General features: G+C 36.3%; 4 protein-coding genes across 7 annotated transcripts; 2 read left to right on the forward strand and 2 right to left on the reverse strand.

Moving 5' to 3' along the window:
- Positions 1 to 9: 9 nt before the first annotated feature.
- LOC102611766 (serine/threonine-protein kinase rio2) lies at positions 10 to 6,458 on the reverse strand. Of its 2 annotated transcripts, none has more exons than XM_025097957.2 (14): positions 6,005 to 6,458; positions 5,029 to 5,114; positions 4,877 to 4,923; positions 4,703 to 4,773; positions 4,487 to 4,600; positions 4,215 to 4,390; positions 4,022 to 4,110; positions 3,572 to 3,689; positions 3,274 to 3,347; positions 3,067 to 3,114; positions 2,520 to 2,688; positions 1,857 to 1,976; positions 1,105 to 1,224; positions 10 to 563 (listed from the first exon to the last, which is right to left on the reverse strand). In XM_025097957.2, exons 2-14 carry the CDS (start codon positions 5,110 to 5,112, stop codon positions 375 to 377), a joined length of 1,419 nt encoding a protein of 472 aa, XP_024953725.1. In that variant the 5' UTR covers positions 5,113 to 5,114; positions 6,005 to 6,458; the 3' UTR covers positions 10 to 374. The 2 variants fall into 2 exon arrangements, with proteins under 2 accessions (XP_024953725.1, XP_024953726.1); XM_025097958.2 differs by lacking the exon at positions 6,005 to 6,458 and adding an exon at positions 5,228 to 5,255.
- A 402-nt stretch (positions 6,459 to 6,860) lies between these two features.
- LOC102611191 (CRS2-associated factor 2, mitochondrial) lies at positions 6,861 to 10,154 on the forward strand. Of its 2 annotated transcripts, none has more exons than XM_006475091.4 (5): positions 6,861 to 8,232; positions 8,752 to 8,879; positions 8,975 to 9,200; positions 9,340 to 9,467; positions 9,565 to 10,154. In XM_006475091.4, the coding sequence occupies exons 1-5, from the start codon at positions 7,746 to 7,748 to the stop codon at positions 9,673 to 9,675; spliced, it is 1,080 nt and encodes a 359-aa protein (XP_006475154.1). In that variant the 5' UTR covers positions 6,861 to 7,745; the 3' UTR covers positions 9,676 to 10,154. The 2 variants fall into 2 exon arrangements, with proteins under 2 accessions (XP_006475154.1, XP_006475155.1); XM_006475092.4 differs by having other exon boundaries at positions 7,529 to 8,232; positions 9,340 to 9,453.
- A 60-nt stretch (positions 10,155 to 10,214) lies between these two features.
- LOC102610884 (purple acid phosphatase 18) lies at positions 10,215 to 13,159 on the reverse strand. 2 transcript variants are annotated; one of them, XM_006475090.4, is made up of 5 exons: positions 12,944 to 13,148; positions 11,792 to 12,460; positions 11,117 to 11,305; positions 10,939 to 11,027; positions 10,215 to 10,749 (listed from the first exon to the last, which is right to left on the reverse strand). In XM_006475090.4, the coding sequence occupies exons 1-5, from the start codon at positions 13,076 to 13,078 to the stop codon at positions 10,530 to 10,532; spliced, it is 1,302 nt and encodes a 433-aa protein (XP_006475153.1). In that variant the 5' UTR covers positions 13,079 to 13,148; the 3' UTR covers positions 10,215 to 10,529. The 2 variants fall into 2 exon arrangements, with proteins under 2 accessions (XP_006475153.1, XP_024953727.1); XM_025097959.2 differs by having other exon boundaries at positions 10,636 to 10,775; positions 12,944 to 13,159.
- A 4,151-nt stretch (positions 13,160 to 17,310) lies between these two features.
- LOC102612053 (putative disease resistance protein At5g05400) lies at positions 17,311 to 21,492 on the forward strand. The gene is made up of 2 exons (XM_006475094.4): positions 17,311 to 21,021; positions 21,193 to 21,492. Exons 1-2 carry the CDS (start codon positions 17,825 to 17,827, stop codon positions 21,218 to 21,220), a joined length of 3,225 nt encoding a protein of 1,074 aa, XP_006475157.1. The 5' UTR covers positions 17,311 to 17,824; the 3' UTR covers positions 21,221 to 21,492.
- Positions 21,493 to 21,617: the final 125 nt, after the last annotated feature.

Raw genomic sequence — 21,617 nt, forward strand, 5'->3', positions numbered from 1 at the left:
AAAATGACATGAAACAAAAGCTTTTTCCATTTGGTCAAAACTAGTGCAAGTAAATATTCTCATCAAAGCTTTATGTTATCCATGAATTTTACCTAGACTATTAACATACATGTTACCTCGAACAACAATATTTATATACTAGAGCATAACAAAATTGTAGTGACCCATATTCAACTCTAAGGAACCAAAAACACAAACTCATGCCTCCCCATGATTAGGTTTCCAACTCCAGCTTTGCATCACCATTTCGGTGCCATGTCATGTAAGACTTAGTATGCAGCGAGAGTAAACTGTTATAGCTTGTATGTATAACATCACTTTTTCGGTTGTGTATGATTCTACGCCTTAGATTACATGGTGATGCTTCATATATTTCACCAGTTATTCAATTGCTTTTGGATTTTGGAATTGTTGGAGGATTTGCCACCCTTATCCTTGTAGGAATTTCTTGAGGCAAGAGACTTTCGTCCCCCACGGACAGCTGATACTGCACGTCTTCTCTGCTTCTCAATGCGCTTCATGAGTTCAGCATCATTTTCATTCACAGTCTCATTGTCATCTTCCTGAAAAGAACAAAAATAAACTAACAAATCTATTTCAAATATTCACAAAATATAGTTGCTCCCAATTTTGGCAATCAAAAAAGACATATATAGTTCTATAATATAGAATTTATTAAGAAAGAGAAGAAAAGATACAACCAATAACCCCAAAGTTAATTGACTTCCTAATTTAACTAATCGGCAAGTACCTACAGACCCAAACCTCATCACACAAACCCACAAGACAAACAAATTCCAAGACTACATAAATTCTTTAAGAGACCCCTAATTGAAAGAAGACCAAATTAAAAATACAAACTGACAAGTTTGAACCCTAATGCTAAGGACCCTAACGACTTAATCGTGAATTTCCATTTTTCTTTCATTTATATAAGATCCCTTTGGAGGTTCATCATCAGCATCACATCATATTTTGACATGGAGATACCTAGAGACTACCGCATGGCCATAGGCAAATCAAGTATAAAAGATCCAGACAAAGTGCACACTTAAATGCATATTTCAGACCATGTGTGAAAGGGTAATATCTCGAGTGTAATACCTTGTCACTAGCATTATGCCTATCATGTTCACTGCCTTGGCCTGCTTCAGAGTTCTGTTGATTCTCCTCACTTACACCTTCCTTTTTGCTATTTAAATCTGGATTTTTGTGAATCACATCCTGCATTAGAACTTACAATATGAAACATATCCCACTAAAATTCATTTACAAAAGAAAGCAAATCAGACTGCAAAAAATAAAAGACAAAACGATATGGTCTTAGCACGAGTCACATTACTTTTTGAACTATAGTGCAACTCCATGAATTATACTTCAACAGAGTTTTTTAATCTCTTCATTAGATCGTCCAACTAATTTGAATACTCAAGCAGTTCATTAGATCGTTCATCTACTTTGAATCCTCAAGCAGGACCACTGTGACCGTCATCCTGAAAACTGCTCTTTTGGACTGCTAATTTCTATTGACTCATCCGTAATTCTCCACCATTTTGATCATTTCAAACAACACATCCTAAAAGTTCAATCTGTCTAGTCTATATCGTATGTTATAGTGCATTTATTTCCATTACCTCAACCATTCAAATATAATAACAATAGTCACTGTCCTCTATAAATTTGTAGATCACCAATTTGCCCACTATGAAAAGTCAAAACAATCCATCACCACATCAAGGAAAACTTTTTACAAATTAGAGAGTTGAATACAGAAGGAAAATATCTCACTCATAGACTACACCAGGGTTAAATTATATCTCTTAAATATTTAAACCCAGTGCTCATAAGAATCATACCTGTTCCGCCAAGTGTAAAGAATCAAGACCATCTACATTTGTTTCATTCGTCTCAGATTCATTTCCGTCATCACTTCCTTCATCATCAGAACCTGACTCCTCAATACTTCCTCCTATGAACTGCATATATAGTAGTATAATGTAATGCTCTCATTTACATTTGCAAACATTTTTCAAGGTACATAATATAAGAAAACAGCAGAAACAGGGCAAACCAATAATCCAGAAAAATAAAAGAACATACAACATGGAATAAATAAATGACAATAGCCGCACCAAACAAGAGATTATAAATACCAACACAATGCATTGTGGTTAAACATGCCAATCACTGTGCTCTTACGGAAAAAGCTAGACATATTTTTTAATGCTCCCTATCTATTCGTGATGGCCATTGGTGAAATGAGCACATTGCATTCCAGGTTATTGTCCAACACACAACTCAGCTAAAACAAGAAGTCTCGGGACTCTATACTATCAAAAGGAATCTGATGTAGCAAATCAGCAATGCAATCCAGCTATGAAGCATCCTAAAATAAGATTACCATCTAGTCATCTATCCCCTTCTCTGTACATACCTATGTGCTCAAGCACACACACGATCTATCTTCATTCAGATGCATGAGCATTCATATGAATGTGATAAGATATGTTTCACATTACCTTCTGAATGACAACCTGATCCTTTCTGGTAAACCCACTGGCAGCAAGTTCCTTGTCTAGAAAGCCGGCAGTTTTAGATATTGAAGCAAAGGAAAGCCTACTACCTTCATCTGTGTCTATATCTGAGCCATCATCACCATCTGTGGTTTCTTGAAAATTTAGGTGGAACCTGGGGAAAGAAATGAATATATTATATAAACTATTCAATAACGAACAAACTAGCATAGCTGAAATTTTGCAGCAGCCAACTAAAAGTCAGAAGTCCAGGATAAAATCTGCTAAATTCAAATCATGGCTTGTAAGGTACATTCAGGGACATTTTCCAAGCTAAATATAGTCCATCTCATGTTCCTAAGTGTGCCTCACACGAGGACTGAGAACTTAAAGAGTGTAACCCTGACAAACTATCCTCCCTATTCAAATCTTAAAGAGAATAACATGGAATAGCAGTTCAACAATTTTCTTTATCTTACGGGTCTAAGCAAATCACATATTAGCCCATTAGAATCAGAATTCCATCAAGTCAAAAAAAAAAAAAAATACTGACCTCTTTCTGAAAAACTTAAAGATGCATTCAACATCACGGTCAAAGTACCTGAAAAATATAAACTTATCAGGAATGTATACAAGATATGATACACATGAATAGTAAAATTCAGACTTAACCAATTTGATCAAGATAACCATCAATGAGTAGAAATTGGATAGATATGAGTAAAATCCAAGATGCTAATAAACAGATAGTATTCCTTACATCTGAGCATTCTGATGTGATACGGACACCATTTGTGGGAAATCAATCATCGTTACCTTCTCATCATCATCAATCTAAAAAGAAAAAATATAAAAAGATGAGTGAGATCCTTACCAATAAGCTAAAAGAGCAAGCATAAGGCATTTAAATATTACAACATATTCCAGTGGATGCACAAAACCCAATAGGATAATTGAAAAAAACAACAGAGTAGAAAACAGAAACCCAATTCATCAGTAATGACAAACGCGCTGCAAAACTAAAAGTAGAAGACTGAGACCAAGCCTGAAGTACATACCATAATGTTGAATTCGTTGAAGTCACAGTGAATAAGACCATGTTCTGCCAATCGAACAACAAGACCAATGATAGTTTCAAAAACAGAGTCTGGATTTTGTAATTGATTCACTTGCACACTGCAATGAGCAGATAGAGCTGATATAATTACCAAATTTTTCGCTAAAAAAAGAAAAAGAAAGAAAGAACAGTCATTTTCCATATCTAGCTGAATAATTTTCTTCAGAATTATAATTGTGCCTTGCCAGTTCCTAATGATAAACAGCCATCTCTGTAACTATTTTTTTTCAATTCTTCATATTTGTCTAACAGAAGCTAAATCCAAAGTAATATAATAAATAAATTACTAGACCTTTTAAAGTAGACACAGAAAGAAGATAAAAGCTGTATGCAAATTGCAAATTGAGGTATGAAAAGCAAACATATTTAGAAGCAAAAAGGGAAGCCTTACAGTGGATAGCCTTGGACTAGAGACATAATAACACAATGCCTATTACAGTCCACGGCATTTGGAACAGGGAAACCATGATCTTCCAAAGCCTGCTCAAGCATAGAATAAGTTTCACCCCAACATGAAATGAGATGGCAAAGCACCATGGAAAAGTAAAATATAATGAAAATGTGTAAGAAACCAGCAAAAATACCTTCATAAAGGCGAATTCTTTGAGAGCAGCAAGTCGGGACAAATAAAGCCAATTGTAACTATTACGATGCCTCAAGTAATCACGCTTAGATTTGACAGCCCTAAAAGAAGTTCTCCCAAGCCTATGCAACTTCATCGCTAAAACGGTACCATCTTCCCGTGCAACCTCAAAGATATCTTGAACCAACCAAATGACAGAAAATTGTCATAATAAAAACTTGCAATCTATCCATGAAGAACTTGTGTGTAGTTAAATAAATGCATACACTTTACCAGATTCTTTTCCAACCCCAAGTTGACGTCCTACAGCTGTAAACACCCCACGATTTACCAAGGTCTTAATCGCAAGAAAATCATAACCAAGGTACGTAAGCCTAAACCCATCATCTAAACACATAAAAAGGGAAATCAGAAACACCTAGAAGAACAAAATACAGTAGATTAAAATGTGCATTTGATATGATTCCATAAGATAAAATCAAAACTCACATTTGGAAGAGTCATGGTGCAACAACTTGTACCTAAGCAAATTCTTCAAAACCTTGTAGGTGCCTCCATGCCTATACACACATATGCATATGGTTATGAAAATTATTCAAAAAAAATTGAATAAGAAATAAATAACAAAAGGGTAAGTTTAATATTGAGAAGTAAAGTAAGTACTTCAGAGAAGCAATTCGGTGCACGAGTTCCGAAGGTACAATTTCATGCTGAAAGTTAAAAGAGAAAAAAAAATGTGTCAAAAAGAATATAGAAGATGATGATGATGATGATTCCAAAAAATCAAAACATAAGTATAAAATTAAAGAACCAACATTTCTCATGCCCATTTCAACGGCAGTGAGAACCCTGAAATCATCCTTTGAGAGATAACGTAACACATCAACATCAAGCTTCATCCCTGTCAAAAAACATACAAAAATTTAGTTAAAACACCGAAACGCGATAACTATTTTACCTATTTAACACTTGAAAGAAAATTAAATTAATTTTTAAAAAAAGGAGGTTCCTCACCTTAGAGTCTAGGGGTGGGCATCTGTTCGGTTCGGTTTTGGGACAAACCGAAATTTTTGATTCAGTTCGGATTGGGAAATTAAAAAACCGAAAGACATTTTTTGAAAATAAAAACCGAACTGAAACCGAAAGTTCGGTTCAGTTCGGTTTTGGTCTTTTGGTAACGGTTCACTTAACATCCATAACCATAAGAAACTATTACAACATAAAATTAAAAAAACCATAAGAAACACCATTATTTGCTCCCCTTTCTCACCAACTTCTGCAACTTTAATAACTTCCAACATCCACACACTTTCTAATTTAAATCTACGTAAATAAAATTAAAATAAGTAATGTAAACATAAATGTAACTATTAAAATAATATATCAAATTCGTATAAATGATACCTATTATTTAACAAAAGAAAAAGGAAGCTGAAAAATGAAAAAAAAAAGAGTTTGAATTAAATATTTTTCTCAACAAACTTTTACTTATTAAAAAATCTTGTAGTGTCAAGCAAAACATTTAATCGAGAACCAGTAATAAGGAATGAATATCAGCTGCCCAGTGCCCACATTCAATATAAACTCACTAGTGCTCAAAATAAAATTATTAAATGTATTAATTCAAATGTCTCGTACCAAGTTACCAACTAATCTCTCACATTCCATATCAAGATTTAGTTTCGGCAGTTGAAAATGTATCAATTCAAAAGGAAAGTGAGCCACAAGCCGTTCAAAAAAAAAAAAAGACCATTTCAAAAAAAGAAAAAGAAATCAGAGACGTGAAATTACCTGGTTGGCTGGCTGGCGACGGAAGGAAGCAGCAACGGCAGCGGCAGTGGACAGGAGAGTGGAGACGGCGAGAAGCAAAAAAGCAAAGGTCGGCAGTGAACCGAAACCGAAAGGCTGCCGCGGCAGCGATTAGTGAAAGCGAGAAGCAAAGAAGGCAGCAAAGGTCGGCAGAGTCGCAGCGAAGCTCGTCAGCGATGTGGGGTTTTGGTTTCGTTTTCAACCTAGGCCGGGGTTATGGCGTGAGGGAGAGGGATGATTTTTTATATGTGTTAAGTGAAATTACAAAAATGCCATTATTGCGGTTCGTTTCGGATTTTATAACTTTTGAACCGAAAACTGAACCGAACCTAAAAATGCCATTATTAGGTCGGTTCGGTTTTTATTGATTCGGTTTTTAATTCAAAAAATACCGAACCGAAAACCCAAAAAGACGAACCCATCTGATTTTTTTTTTTTTTTATTTCGGTTTGTTTCTGTTCACCCTATTAGAGTCTGTTAGAGAAAGCTTCCACCGCGATGTAAAGAAAGGAGAAAGGGGTTTAATTTTATTACACAGTGGATGCAATGAAGGTGACAAAGGAGAGAAATTTTTTAGGACTGAGGTATTGGGCTACCGGACCATCGTAAAACGAAAAATGGGTCTAGCCAAGCCTATTTAGGAAATCTTATTTTGGTCATAAAGCATTCTCTTATGGAGGTTATGGGGATCCAGGTATAGCCGTGACCATTAGCAAGTATGGTGTCATTAGTGGTCTTGTCTGCAATTGGGTGCTAACTGATTGGCAAAAGCCAAATTTTGATCAGATTGTTGGCTCTCAGGTGGCTTTGGATGCTTTGGAAAAAGGATTTGTTGTAAAAAGGATGGGAAAGCGAGAGTTGGATGGAAACATGGAATCTGAAGAATATGAAGAGTTCGAACTCGAGGTTTCTCCAGGGTCAGTGCTTTTATTCCCTAGTGAGAGTGCAATTGGTGTTGATGACCTTAAAGCCATGAATTTTGAAGTGAAGAAGTTGATTGTTTTGGATGGAACTTGGGACAAGGCAAAGCGACTGTACAAAGAGAATCCTTGGTTCAAGCTTTTGCCACATCTGATGTTGGATTTGGATAAGATAAGCTTGTATAGTGAGGTGAGGTTGAGCAAAGTCTCCCCATAGACTTCTAACTCAATTTTGTCAAGTCTGCGAATACAGTTTTGAAACTCTGCTGCATCCTGCAACCCCTGAATCCTAAACTGAAATCCATACCATCAACAGTCTAGTTAAGTTTCTCCAATTCAAGTTAGACGGATACTTGTTTTTATTAGATCGCACTTCTTTGATTGAAAGTGATCTCTTGTAAAGCAATATTCCTGTCTTGTATTGCTTACTGAACGACTGAAATTCTTCATTTTAACATTCATTTCTTCAACCATTTGGCATGATTTTGATATACTAGTTCCTGCTTGTATAACAATGTAAAGGAAGTAATTAGTTTTGTGCAAGATCAATCTATGAAGAGAAGAACGAAGTTTTGGATTGGTGTTAGTTTGGATGCAGCAAAAGAATTCTAATCAAGATATCGAATAAAGAACCTGGGGATATAGATGGAAATATAGAAAAGTACAAGGCATCATCCGAAATATGGTACTTGTGCATTACCAAAATAACCCATGACCGTGACTCGTGTCTCGTGGGACTCATGAGCCACCTTCTTCTCTGGTCAGGCCTCAGAACCTGGTATAAACAAAACTGATTCTTTCAAATGTTAGCAAAGCTCCCCAAAACCCTTAAAACCCTAAACCTAATTCCAGTAAAAAAGCAAAATTTGCTTCTTTTTACACAGATTCATTCTTCTTCGGAATACATAGACGACGACCCTCCATTTTCTCCAAAGCGCCAGAAACCCCAAAACCCCAGAACACAACAGAATCCACCCGTGCCGAGTTCAAATACGAACAAGCTCCCACTAAAATCGGACCTTCCGTTTGACTTCAAATACTCATACTCGGAAAACAACCCGGCAGTTGAGCCCATTGGGTTCCGGGAACCGAAGCGGTTCTCTCCATTTGGTCCAGGCCGCCTCGACAGAAAATGGACGGGTACGACTGCATTGGCTCCGAAAGAAGTGGATCGGGTTCGGTTCGAGGAAGAGAGGAACCGGGTTCTGGGGGACCCGCTTACGGAGGAAGAAATTGCGGAGCTTGTTGAGCGGTACAGGCATAGCGATTGTGCCAGGCAAATTAACCTGGGTAGGTTGTCTTTAATGTAGTGTCTTGGCTTCAAAGATAATTTTGATTTGTTATTGGTATTGGTAATCACATCCATTTGGGTGCTTTTAAAAAAGGTTAAGGTTAATGAACTTTCTGAGAATTTAAAATTATTAAATAAGATCGCTTTTGATATCAAAAGTAATCGTAAACAGGTTTTTAGCTTGATACTTGATGTATGTCTGTCAATGATGCTTGTTTGCAGTTTTGAAACAAATAGGAGGTAAAGTGTCTTTGAATCAGTTTTCATATACTATGACGGCTAGCAATTCCAATCCGCAGCAGCTTTAGATTGAAATTCACAGCTCATTCATCCCCTTACTCTTAACTGAGTATATTTACTGGTTAGGTTCGAAGGTGCTCTTATGCTGCACAAATATACATCTCATAATTTGTTAGCTCGTGTGAAGTTGTCAGAAGTGTTTTTGCATTTGATCAGCAGCAGGAAGCTTTTCCATGGTTATATGAAATGGAGTTATAATGGTTTATGTTTTTTTTCAGGGAAGTGGGGAGTCACACATAACATGTTAGATGACCTACACAATCATTGGAAGAGGGCTGAAGCTGTGAGGATCAAGTGCTTGGGAGTGCCGACTCTTGATATGGACAATGTCTGCTTCCACCTTGAGGTTATTAGACACGGTGTCCATGAATTCGATTACCTGTTCCCTCTTTTCATGTCTTCTGAAATTTTTTGCTCATTTAGGTCATAGTTTCTCTGTAGGAAAAATCTGGTGGGAAGATTATTTACCGAAACATTAATATACTTCTTTTGTACCGGGGTCGAAACTATGATCCCAAGGACCGACCAGTTATTCCTCTCATGTTGTGGAGACCGTATGCACCCATATATCCGAAGGTTGTGAAGAATGTCGCTGATGGCCTGACATTTGAAGAAACAAAGGAAATGAGAAATAGGGGACTTCATTCACCTCCTCTGATGAAATTGAGTGAGTGAACTTGAATTTAGGAGGCTTCAGATGTATTTCCTTTTTCCTCCTTTGCCATGATATTTACTGAAAGTAACTTTTTATTGGCACGTGTCTTTTTGGCACTAGAATGGGTACTGATTAGCACTGTGTTGTGCAGCGAGGAATGGTGTGTATGTGAATGTGGTGGCAAAAGTGAGGGAGGCCTTCAAGACTGAAGAAGTGGTGAGACTGGATTGCTCACATGTGGGGACAAATGATTGTAAAAAGATAGGTGTGAAGCTAAGGGTATGATGCATTGGTGAAATTAGCTTCCAAGTTTCGGTATGGTAGGAGTAAGTTTTGGCTTTTGACTCCTAACTCATGGCTGTGGTTCATTTTTCAGGATTTAGTCCCTTGTGTCCCTATCTTGTTCAAGGATGAGCAGATTATATTGTGGAGAGGGAAGGAACAGGCAATGGACTCTGATCCCTTGATAGATCCAACAAATCCTTAGGTGTTTTAATCAGGTCTTCAATGCTGGATTTAGATTTTGAAATATCTCAACCATCACAAACGATGGGCTACTGATGACCAGTTGGGGCAGTGCCCTTTGCTCTTGTTGATTGAATTGCTGTATTGATCCAATTGCTGGACTGAAGCAAGCCACAGGAAAGTTGTCGTCACTGTTCGACCCTCTAAATTCATGAGTTCACAATTTGTGTTCAAAAATCAATGTTTCTTTCCAGGAGGAATTATATGGTGCCTGGTGTTTTGCTTGTTGGTCTTACGCGACAGTAAGTCACTCAAGGACTCAGGGTCATCCCTCCATGAACTGGCTTACACTATCATGATCAGGTTGAGATGATAATAGGAGCAGTTAACATTTTACTTTTTAATGATTCCGTTATATATTAATTGTACGTAATTCTTGTATGAGAAATAATGGATAATTACATAGTTATGCTAATGGATGGTTGAATCCATGCTGAAATACTTACCATCGCTATTGTTGCATGAATATATAGGGGTTTTGTCATCAGTTGGATGCTGAAGTAGTGAGCAAGCTCTCACAGGTCTTGAAAGCCCTTAAAAGAAAATCTTGTGGAATACAAAACTAAAGTACAAGCAAGCCTTGTTGCTGCTACTCACTTTGAACAAGGTGTTATCATTTAATACAAATGCAACAGACCTACAACACAAATTCTCTAGGGCTCACCGAGAAATAAACAAACAAACACTTACATATTCAATACAGCAAGTTCAGCATCTGCAGAACCATTATATACTGTTGCATGATATATTTACATACAACTTCTTTAGTACAACCACATCGAGATGTATAGCATTGGTCACCAGGGTTCAATGAAGCTATGGTGACATGAGTATTTTTCTTAGTTCACGACTCTTCTCAGCAACACAGCCTGAACTTACCAAAGAGGTTATCCACAGCTGATCAGACCTTACAGGCTCATCATCATCATTCCTGTGCCAGCTCCAGAATGCATGAGTTGAATTCACTATCTTGAGCTCCCCATGACCAAAGCTTGCTTCACGGAATACTGACCAGTCAGGCTGTGGGTTTTTGTACCTGTCAATCAATTCATGAAACAGATGCTTTTGGCAAATTAGGACAGGATGCATGATCCTCAATTGAACATAGTTAGTAAAACAAAATACCAAATCTTCTATCTAGCACATATTTGTTGTTATCTGTCTGTTTAATTATTTCTTGTTAGAATTTGACAATTCAAATATGTTTCTGTAAGTGAGGACATACTTTTGTGCTAAACCTTCTTTGTTCCCTCCATCTCCAATAGTTATGTAGACCGCACCACAAGGATCTGGTTTTCCATTGTTAACACGTATCTGTAAAACAGATGACAACAGATAACCTGCAGCGTAAACTATGTTCCATAATATGAATTAAGAAGAAAAATAGACCAGGATCACCGTACCGATCTTTCATAAGCATGCACATGGCCAGCAAGCACTAAATCCACGCTAGCAGCATAGACCAATGGCTCCATGATGGCCATCATCCCATCTCCTTCACCTTGATGTGCTTCATTACTGTTATACCATGGCACATGTAACAGAACAAGTAGCCAGGGAGTCTTTTTGCGGTCCACTTTTGAAAGATCATCCTATTAATCAAGTAAGACAAAAAAACTTTCTGTCATAGATATATAAACTAAAACCAATAATTGTAAGAACAATTTAAAAGCACCATTAAATAGTACAATTCGATTCTTTTTTATCTTTTCGTTGGGGTCCGACAACAAACAAATAACAAATTTGAAAATGACTAAGCCTTAAGCTTCCTAATCAACATGAGAAAGACTGCTGCAGACAAGAAATTCTCATAAAACGTATTCAAAATTTTCTCAAACGGTACCATACAAGATGCTAAAAAGATCATAACAACCCCTGTTGCCAATTTATCTTAAACTAAGTAAAAATGCTGCTTTCAACCAGGAATTTCCCTCTACAATAGATTTGGTATAACTGGACCATAATTACTGATAAAAGCCATGAAACATAGATCAAAATCTGCAAGGCTTGTTCATCTATTCAATCTCAAATTGATCAGCTGCTGCAATCTATAGTAGTAGTCAATGAATAAAACTAACCTTCAACCATCTGTATTGATCTGAGTACTCATCATAATCTGCATACGAACCAAGCATTATTAAATGAGCCCCTGCAACGTCGAAAGAATAATAAAGATTTGAGTTGGATCCACTCTCCTCAAATGGCATCTTCCACCTGGCATTGTAGGACTGAAATGCATCCATAATTAGTGGTATGCTCTCCTTTTCATGGTTCCCTTGAGTTACCATCCATGGCCTTGCACTTGCAAGTGGCTGCACCAGCTCACCAAAGGTATCCCACCTGTGCTGCATATAATCAGCATAAGAAAGGTCTCCTGGCAGCAGATGTACATCATATTTGCATTGGCCAATATGGTCCAGTGTTGATTTAGTCCAGCCAGTTTGACCCAAATCCCCTGCCACAGCAAAAGTAATTGGAAACTGTGCAGGAGGGGTCTTGAACTCAAACTCAGGACCTTGTCGACCACAGCGGTAAAAGTAAACAGTGTCATGCTCCAGAGGCCCAATGACAGTGTGGTGTATCTTTCCCGACCTATAAAATAGGTATCTATAAGATGTGCTCTCTCCTTCAGCTCCACAATTGTACCCCCCAGGTGATGTTCCATATTCAACAACAGAAGGAGAGGATTCATCATCGGTGATCCATGTCACTCGCATGTGGCTGTCTCCTGCCAGAGAGATGTGAACCTGCAAGTGACAATTGCACAGCAACTTATTTCAAACATCAGCCACAAATGGATTTGAGGAAAATAATTATAAGCTCATAAAACACCAGATCCCATCTGTGCGGAAGAGAATCAAATGAAATCCAGTCAAGACAATATCAACAACTGCTATGACAAGAAAGATTCCAGATTGTCAATTCACATCCCAAGGCTAAACAAATCAGAATAGTCAATCCAATAATCCAGCAGTAAAATAAGCAAAGATTATGATAAAAAAGAAGTTAGTTTGAAGCTTATATACACAAGCTAACATCTAATTGATAACACATCAATATAATGAATTAAGACCAAATACACGCCCTCTCCAGAACTCACCACTTGATTAACAAAAAGCACCCAACTGCTAAAACCGGAAAAAAATAATAAAATAAAACCAAACCCAGAGGAGATCACCAACAATATTTTTTCGAAAAAGAATAATGAAGTGAAAGTGATTTGAGATTACCTGCTGAGGATGAGAAGATGGTTTGGGGTCCCATGGAAACTCAAGTGTTCGACGAGGCTGAGGCCTGATGTATTCGGCAGTCGTTACAGTTGCTGAGATGAACACAAAGGCTGTTAAGACAAATTTTAGTTCCATTTAATGGATAAACAGTAAAGGGTGAAAAGATTTCTGATTTTGGCATTAATTGTAAGAAGTACAGGATCAATTGGCTTTTATCCCTGGAGAGTTTTCGTGACGAATTGACTACTTTGTCCTCGTTAGACTCATAATACAAAGGGTGGGTGATTGGTAACACTCTCAAGTTGACTTAGATTTGGCCTTTTCTACGCCTGGTGTGAAATCTTATGCCCAACTTTTGGACTCTCTTAGTAGGATCAATGTAAACGCTGAGAATGCCCGTTTAATCATTAAATACGTAATCATTCATGTAAATACAAGGTCCAGCTATGTTACCCATGTGCTTGCATAACCCATTTCTTGTCTTTTTCTTAGTTCACCGTTAGATCTAACCGACGAATGCTTTTAACGGCTTAGATGCATTCATTAGGTTATTTAATACTACAGTCCCTGTAGTTTGCTGCAAAATCAATAAAGTCGATAGTTTCAAAAGTTTTTGACCTGTATGTTTTCAGAAGCAGTTAAATAAATTTTGAAAGGCAAGTTTTTGGCAAAGCAACTTCCGTAATTTTCATAAAAAATTTTTTGGGAAATATTCTGTATATAGGCGGGAAATCAATGACGTGTATTTTAATAGTCAACTCGAATGGGGACTAGATTAATTTGCACTGTTGGTATAACAAGCCACATACAAATTTTTTCTGGACAGAACCTAGCTCCCGTCTTCTCTTTCCTTTTCTTTGGTTTAGAAGTCTAACCAAGTTAACAAAAGTATAAATTATATTTAAAGCATTAACAAAAGGCGGTCGTTGTTATCATTCAGAAGTAATGAGTTTTTAGAGGGAAAGTTTTTAATGAAAATTATGGTTTTTGTTTTTGACAAAAGTAATAAGAATTTAATAAAAATTTCTGCTGATTTTTTGAAAGATTCTTTTTAAACACGGTCTCTGTTGGCTCGTTTAGCTGTTGATGTGTTGAGAAGGCGTTTTAGGGCGTTGAACATGAGTTGAAGGTGTTTTTGACTTGCATGTTTTCAAAAGCAGTTAAATGAATTTTGAAAAACCAGTTTTTGACAAAGCAGTCTCCGCAATTTTCATAAAACTTTTTTTAGGACATACTCTATATATAAGCGGGAAACCAGCGACTTATATTCTGATGGTCAATCCAAATGAAGACTAGATCAATTTACACTACTGATATAACAAGCCACGTACAAATTTACTCTTAACAGAACCGAGCGTCCATTTTGTCTTTCCTTCTCTTTGGTATAACAAGCCACGTAATGTTCTACTCTGGCTGTAATCCATCTATGGACAAATTGGAATTATTATCATGAATGATTGTGAATGAAATAAATTACATATACACAATAGATGCATTAAGTGAATTCCTGACACCCCACCGTACCAAAATCAAATTATAGGTCCAAGACAAGAACAATCACGCTGTGTGCAGATTAACAATGCACAAAGGTAGCTACCGTGAGTTTCATATTTAATTTATGTTATTCTGGGTCTTTTTTTTTTTTTTTTTTGTGAAATTGAACGATTTTGTGAATGATTTTTTGATGAAAATGTGTTGACAAAGTGGTGATTGGGTGAAGGGGGGATTTAGGAAGAGGGAAAAAAATTAATTATAAATTATTTTTAAAAAAAATACGTTAAAAGAGATTTTTTTTTCCTTTTAAATGGGTTCAGACATTTAATATCACGACTCAGCAATAAATATGCACATTTATGACTCAACTTGCGGTCGATAATCTAAATAAGCCTTGAAAAAAAAAAATTAAAACAACAGGTAATATTATGTCAAAATTTAAAAATTTCCTTTTTTTTTTAATATTTTACAACAAACAATAGTAATTGCGCTGTAATTGACCCAAGAAGGGCTACTTATCCCATGGCAGCATAGTTTTGCCCGTAAATATAATATAGACTTCTATTAATCAAATGGTATTGGTAAAGTTCGAATTAATGGTATCGGCCTAGAGAGAATTAAAAAGGAATCTGTGTTAGTAACGGTATGGTACATACATTGTTGGTTATAAAATGTTTTTGGAGCGAAAATATTTGAATTGTAGTTCTCATACAATATATAAAATTATCATAATCTTATGTTCGTACATTTTTTTTTGTAGTAGTCATTTAGGCTCCAAGTCACGATTCGTCACCACTAATCTTATTAGATCGAATCGATCTTTCAAGTTATGACTCAAATTCCATTTGCAATTTACCGCATGCCTTTATCACTACTAAAATCAACTACCAATAAAAAAAAATTCTCTCAAAATTAGAGAGAAAAATATTCTTTCTTCTTTTTTTGTATGTTGTGGCTTCTTTGTTTTATTGTAGAAAAATAAATTTTTTTTTTTACCAAAACCCTAGGCTTTTTATTTGATTTAAATTAAAAGATAAGATAAAACAAAAAATGGCGCATCATTATGCTTGTTATAGGGGCTATATTGTAAAGTAACACAAAATCTCTTATACACAATAATATTAAATGAAGTCTCCTATAAATAATATATTTAGGCTTTTTAACCTAAATAATTATTTATCTTGTTTATCAATGTGGTAATGGTGTAGTCAATTTGAGTTAACTCTGGAATCATTTGGGTATATACAATAATAACTATAATAATAAGGCTTATAATTAAATTAGTTTGATTATTTCATTCAAGATCCACTCCATTAAAACATTAGAACTAATCTCCATAATTGTATGTTATTTAGAATAGTATTTTCGAATAATAATTCGACCTATACCACATAGATTTTTTTACTATCAATTTTTTTTGTACCAACGTGAATTAAATTAATATTTTAATGTCTAATTAACTTAATTACATCTTGTTCATTGGCACTTATTAGTTTTTTCTAAGGAAAATTTTTAACCTATCCCCAAATAAATTGACATTTTACACCGCGTCCCCAAAAAATTTGACTTGTTGCACTGCACCCCCAATTCCGTTATTTTCTCATTTAAGTTTAACGGTGGAGGGGTAAAATTGAAAGTTCATTCCTTAAATTAATTTTAATGGGAATTCTCTTTATTGCAATTGAAATAAAAATCTTAAAAAAATTAAAGGAAAAATAATAGTGGTGACAAATATACATGTAACAAGAAATTTTTTTATTGCAATTGAAATAAAAATCTTTAAAAAATTAAAGGAAAAATAATAGTGGTGACAATGTACACGTAACAAGAAATTTTTTTATTGCAATTGAAATAAAAACCTTTAAAAAATTAAATGAACTAAAAATTTTGTATTTTTTTCATAGAGGGGCATTTTTGTCATTCAATTAAAAGTTAGACGGAACCGTTATAAATAATTGAAAAATTAACGGAATTAGGAGCGCGGTGCACCACATCATTTTTTTCGGTGCGCGGTGCAAAATGTCAATTTATTTAGGGGTAGGTTAAAAATTTCCCTTTTTCTAATGATTATTTTCAACATATCAATTATGTTGACATATTTTAGCCAGAAAATTATATGATCAAGTACCGAAAACCCATCAAGAGATGTGTTGTACAAATTCTATATTGTTATTTTATAATTTCACTACTCATAATTGCTTCCACTAAGATACTAGGTTATTTTGACTATAAATATATGTCACTTGTATTGGTAACTCAAATAGAATAACAATCATAATCACGAAACTATAATCAATTTAAGATTGAGATTGCAATAAAATCAATGCCTATAAGATTTAATAAATTTAACAGTCATTTTAAAATTAAATTTCATACATGATTCAGTTCAATGTAGTTAAACAATATCAATAAATTCATATATGATTAAAACAAATCATTCAATAATTTTATTACATTTTAAATATAAATAATACGTCAATGTTATTTATCAACTGCAAACAATCATAAGAACTTGTATTTATATTTTTTATGAATTCAGATAGTGATCATATAAATACAAATAATATGATTATACTGGTCTTAATTAAAATATTTATATAATAAAATATCTCAAGAATTTTATTAATACAAATAAATAAATAAATATGCTTTCATGAGTGCATTTTGTTCACTAGTAAGAAAACTTTTTCCTGTGAAATTGGTAGATGGAAACACTTGTGTCCCTACTAATATCTTCAAATCTTGACTTAAAAACACTGCCGGGCCTACTGGGCAGCTAAACAAAAGTGTTTTCTGGTTAGAAGAGCTGGCTTCCCGAAAATTGAAAATCATTATTGTACTTGAAAAAAAAAAGAAAAAAAAAAGCAGGAAGAAGAAGGGGAATTTTTTTTTTTTGGTTTCAGATGTCGCATGCATGCAGAAAATTGCAGATGATTAAACTGATAACTGATGATTCAACCTTGCTATCTATGCGTTATATGAGGTTAGAGAAACTATCCATCTGGTCTGGTCAATGTTTCAAAAGAATAAGACAAAGGGCAAAAGAGAAAGCAAGTGGCCAATCAAGTATTCGAGTCTCAATTGGTACTCCAAAGAAAAGAATGATTCTACATCAGCATTAAGTAATTAAGTTTTCATTGGACACAAAACGATGCGAAGTCATACTCTATTCTAAAGAAAAAGTAAAGGGGTATGCGTTGTCAATTAATCTTTGGAAATTTCCACGTACACTCTCTTCCATGTTTGATTCTATCTTATGCTGTCTTTCCCAATACCATTACTCTCTTGACAGATCTTGATGAGGTCTACAGTGACTAATCATTTCTCTTCGCTGTCTTCTTATTCTTGTTTTGCTTGAATCTTCCTTCAATTCTTCTGTTTGGATAGATGCCTTGTGGTTGGGTTCTGTCGACTCTTTCTAATACTGCTGGTTCAGGATTATCATGCATCCTAGAACGACTATGGAATCCAGTCGAGAGGCAGATTATTTACCTTGTACGATATGGAAGCAACATAGGCGCCTTCAGGGAGCGAGCCAGAGACCTGGAAGCTAAGAAAACAGATGTTTTGCGGTTTGTGAAAGATGCCGAGGATAGAGGAGAAGAGATCAAAGCTGAAGTGCGGAACTGGCAAGTTCAAACCATTCAGTATGAAATGGATGTGGAGTTGCTGGAAGAAAAAATCCAGAAGAGCGAAGGCCGTTGCCACACATGGCATCTAGATTGGCGCAAACGTCATCAGTTAAGTAGAGTTGCAACGAAGAAGACTGTTGAAATTATTGAGCACATACGTCTGAGCAACTTCGAGAGCATATCCTTCCCTGCGCGCTCTGCGGATGTAAGGTCCATTCCCACACCTGAATTTGTTCCTCTGAAGTCTGCATTGGAGGTAATAAAGTCCGTTATGAAACTGCTGAAGGATAACAGCATCAGCATCAACATAATTGGGGTTTATGGCAGTGGAGGAATAGGTAAAACGACATTGATGAAACAAGTGATGAAACAAGAAATTCCATTTGATAAAGTTATATTTGTTAGGGTTACTCAAACTCCCGATGTGAAAAGAGTTCAGGATGAAATTGCTAGATTTCTGAACACTGAATTGGAAGGAGATGTTGAAGTGTTAAGAGCAGCTTTTTTGTCAGAGAGATTGAAGAGGCAAAAGAGGGTGCTCATAATCTTGGACGATCTATGGGGGAAATTGGATTTGGCAGTCGTGGGAATCCCTTATGGCGAAGAGCACAAGGGTTGTAAAATTATTTTAACTAGTCGATTTAAAGAGGTGTGTGATGAAATGGAATCAACCAATTATGTACAGGTTGAAGAACTCACCGATGAGGATAGGCTGATTCTGTTCAAGAAAAAAGCAGGACTTCCCGAGGGTACTAAGGCTTTTGACAGGGCGGCTGAAGAGGTTGTAAGACAGTGTGGAAAACTACCCAATGCAATTGTGATCATTGGGACAGCACTGCGTCACAAGCCTGTCCGTGAGTGGAATGAAGCTATTAAGAGAAAGAAAGCATCCACTCCAATTAATGTTGAAGGAATTCCAGAGGAAGTGGTTTTATGTGTAGCTCTTGGTTATGATCAATTAGAAACGGTGGCCAAAAGTTGCTTACAATTCAGTTGCCTGTTTCCTCCATATTACAGTGTCTCCATGGAAGAGTTTGTCATACATGGATTGGTGGATAGGCTGTTTCCCCAGGTTGGCCTTTTGGGGGAGGTTGGGAATAGAGTGCATCCGGTAGTTCTCAGGCTCATATCTTCTAGCCTTTTGTTGGAGGGGGATAGAGAAAGCTGTTTTAGAATTCACGATGACACACGGAAAGTCGTCAAATACATTGCAGCTAGAGAAGGGGACCATTTTATTGCTGAGCCAGGTATGAAAAAAGGCTGGCCAAGAGAAGACTTGCAAAACTGTGAGAAGTTGTCGTTGATGGACGGCAATGTTACTGCACTACCTGATCAACCTAAATGCCCCCGGCTAACCACCTTGTTTCTGCAAAATAATCCATTTGCAGATATTCCAAACGCTTTCTTTGAGCATACGAGGGAAATCAAAAATTTAGATTTGAGCAGCACTAACATCTCATCACTTGCACCGTCACTTCCATGCTTGGAGAAATTGCGTTCACTGCATTTGGAGAATACTCATCTGAATGATGCATCTTTGATCAGAGAATTTGGTGAACTAGAGGTTCTTATCCTTAAAGGGTCAAGAATTGTGGAGCTGCCGAATGGAATTGGAACAGTGAGCAATTTGAAGCTCTTAGATTTGTCAAACAATCTGTTCCTCCAAGTGATTCCACCAAATGTGATATCAAAGCTATCTCAATTAGAGGAACTGTACGTTGGGAATAGCTTTGGTGATTGGGAGGTCGAAGAAACAGCAAATGGTCAGAATGCTAGATTCTCTGAAGTGGCGTCGTTGACTCGCTTGACTGTTCTTTACATCCATGTATCGAATACTAAAGTTCTATCAGTAGATTTTGATGGTCCTTGGACAAATCTCAAAAGATTCCGTGTTTGTGTCAATGATGATTACTGGGAGATAGCACCCAAAAGGAGTATGCACCTGAAGAATTTATCAAACTCTATTGCCAGCTGGGTGAAGCTTTTGCTTGAAAAGACAGAATACCTAACTCTTACTCGTTCCAGCAATCTTCAAGATATTGGGGAAATAGATGTTCAAGGCTTCACAGGATTGATGTGTATGCATCTCCGAGCCTGCAGCATGCAACGGATTTTCCATTCTAATTTTTATCCAACAGTGCAGATTCTGGAAGAGCTCCATGTTGAGTACTGTTACTCACTGAAGGAAGTATTTTGCTTGGAGGATATTGAGGGTGAACAAGCTGGGCTCAAAAGATTGCGGGAACTTGTTTTGGTGGGATTACCTAAAGTTCTTACCATATGGAAAGGGAACCATTCAGTTGTATACCTCAAGACCCTCAAGTTGATGAAAGTGAAGGATTGTGGGAAGCTGAGATACCTCTTCTCCAGGACTTTGGCCGAGGGACTTGGTAACTTGGAGGATCTTTCCATCCTGAAGTGTGATCTCATGGAAGAAATCGTTTCGGTTGATGAAGCAGAGGTGGAACAAGGAGCTGCACAGGAAAGAAATGTGTCTAGTGCCCCGCAACCTATGTTCTTTCCGAACCTGAAAAAGCTTCTGATTGGTAAATGCAACAAAATGAAGAGAGTGTTATCACTGACAAATGCCCACAATCTAAAGCAGCTTGAAGAACTCACTGTGGCTAGTTGCAATCACATGGAGAGAATCATTACTGTATCTGATGAAGAAAAAGCTGCAGAGAACAAAAACGTTCTTCCAAAACTGAAGATCCTAGCGCTGGAAGATCTCCCAGAACTTGATAGTGTCTACAATGGCGAAATAGCGGCTTTGAGGTGGCCTTCCCTGGAAGAATTGAAAGTTTGGGACTGTCCAAAACTCATGAAACTTCCTCTGGATACTCGTAGCGCACCAAAGTTGGAAACATTTAAAGCACATTCAGCATGGTTTGAAAAGTTACAGTGGAATGAAGGTTACTCGAAGCTACGCCTGCAGCCACTCCTAAATGAAAAGTAAGCATAAAAATTCGGAGTTTTTTTTTTTTTCTTTTTCCGTTGAATTACATCTATTGCCATGATTTTCATGACATCTTTAAAGCATGGTTCCCTTCTAGTAATTCATATTACCTATGGTTAGTTATAAATGTTTGTCAGCTAAGATATTTTACCTTTTTAACTATGCAGCTTCAAAGATGAAGAGATGAGGCGATAAAGTGTCTGGAAGAATGGACACGATATTATTTAACAAGGATTCCATGAACTTGTCTTCTTTTCCTTGTCTATGTAAGCTTGTGAGTGTGTGTTTTTGAATCATTTCGTTGCATTGCTACTGAACTTTAAGCATCTATATGTTTGCCTATGGCCTTGCTTTCTTTGTATTGTGTTTGATTACTTTGTGATGTATTACATAAAACGGTGTGATCATGATTTTCTGAATTCTATGTAATTTTATCAACGAAATAAAGATTGCAGTTGTCTTCACAATCACACTGCAGTAACACATGATAAAATAAGTTATTAGGGAACAAGTACATTCCCATGTTGATGAGATAAAAAACTGACTCATATGCATATTCAAACGCAACAAATGTACCTTTCGTTCCATGACA

The sequence above is a fragment of the Citrus sinensis genome, chromosome 9 (genome assembly GCF_022201045.2).
Source record: "Citrus sinensis cultivar Valencia sweet orange chromosome 9, DVS_A1.0, whole genome shotgun sequence".
Taxonomy (NCBI): domain Eukaryota; kingdom Viridiplantae; phylum Streptophyta; class Magnoliopsida; order Sapindales; family Rutaceae; genus Citrus; species Citrus sinensis.

What these genes read in the sequence shown, in the direction of transcription:
- LOC102611766 (XM_025097957.2), bottom strand. Translation starts at nt 5,112, where the DNA reads ATGAAGCTTGATGTTGATGTGTTACGTTATCTCTCAAAGGATGATTTC. An exon ending in TCAACGAATTCAACATTATG is followed by an intron (nt 3,348 to 3,571) that starts GTATGTACTTCA and finishes TTTTCTTTTTAG; the next exon opens with ATTGATGATGATGAGAAGGT. An exon ending in TTTAAGTTTTTCAGAAAGAG is followed by an intron (nt 2,689 to 3,066) that starts GTCAGTATTTTT and finishes TTCTTTCCCCAG; the next exon opens with GTTCCACCTAAATTTTCAAG.
- LOC102611191 (XM_006475091.4), top strand. Translation starts at nt 7,746, where the DNA reads ATGTTAGCAAAGCTCCCCAAAACCCTTAAAACCCTAAACCTAATTCCA. An exon ending in TGCCAGGCAAATTAACCTGG is followed by an intron (nt 8,233 to 8,751) that starts GTAGGTTGTCTT and finishes GTTTTTTTTCAG; the next exon opens with GGAAGTGGGGAGTCACACAT. An exon ending in AGATAGGTGTGAAGCTAAGG is followed by an intron (nt 9,468 to 9,564) that starts GTATGATGCATT and finishes TTCATTTTTCAG; the next exon opens with GATTTAGTCCCTTGTGTCCC.
- LOC102610884 (XM_006475090.4), bottom strand. Translation starts at nt 13,078, where the DNA reads ATGGAACTAAAATTTGTCTTAACAGCCTTTGTGTTCATCTCAGCAACT. An exon ending in TGCATGCTTATGAAAGATCG is followed by an intron (nt 11,028 to 11,116) that starts GTACGGTGATCC and finishes TCTGTTTTACAG; the next exon opens with ATACGTGTTAACAATGGAAA. An exon ending in AAAGAAGGTTTAGCACAAAA is followed by an intron (nt 10,750 to 10,938) that starts GTATGTCCTCAC and finishes ATTGATTGACAG; the next exon opens with GTACAAAAACCCACAGCCTG.
- LOC102612053 (XM_006475094.4), top strand. Translation starts at nt 17,825, where the DNA reads ATGCCTTGTGGTTGGGTTCTGTCGACTCTTTCTAATACTGCTGGTTCA. An exon ending in CAGCCACTCCTAAATGAAAA is followed by an intron (nt 21,022 to 21,192) that starts GTAAGCATAAAA and finishes TTAACTATGCAG; the next exon opens with CTTCAAAGATGAAGAGATGA.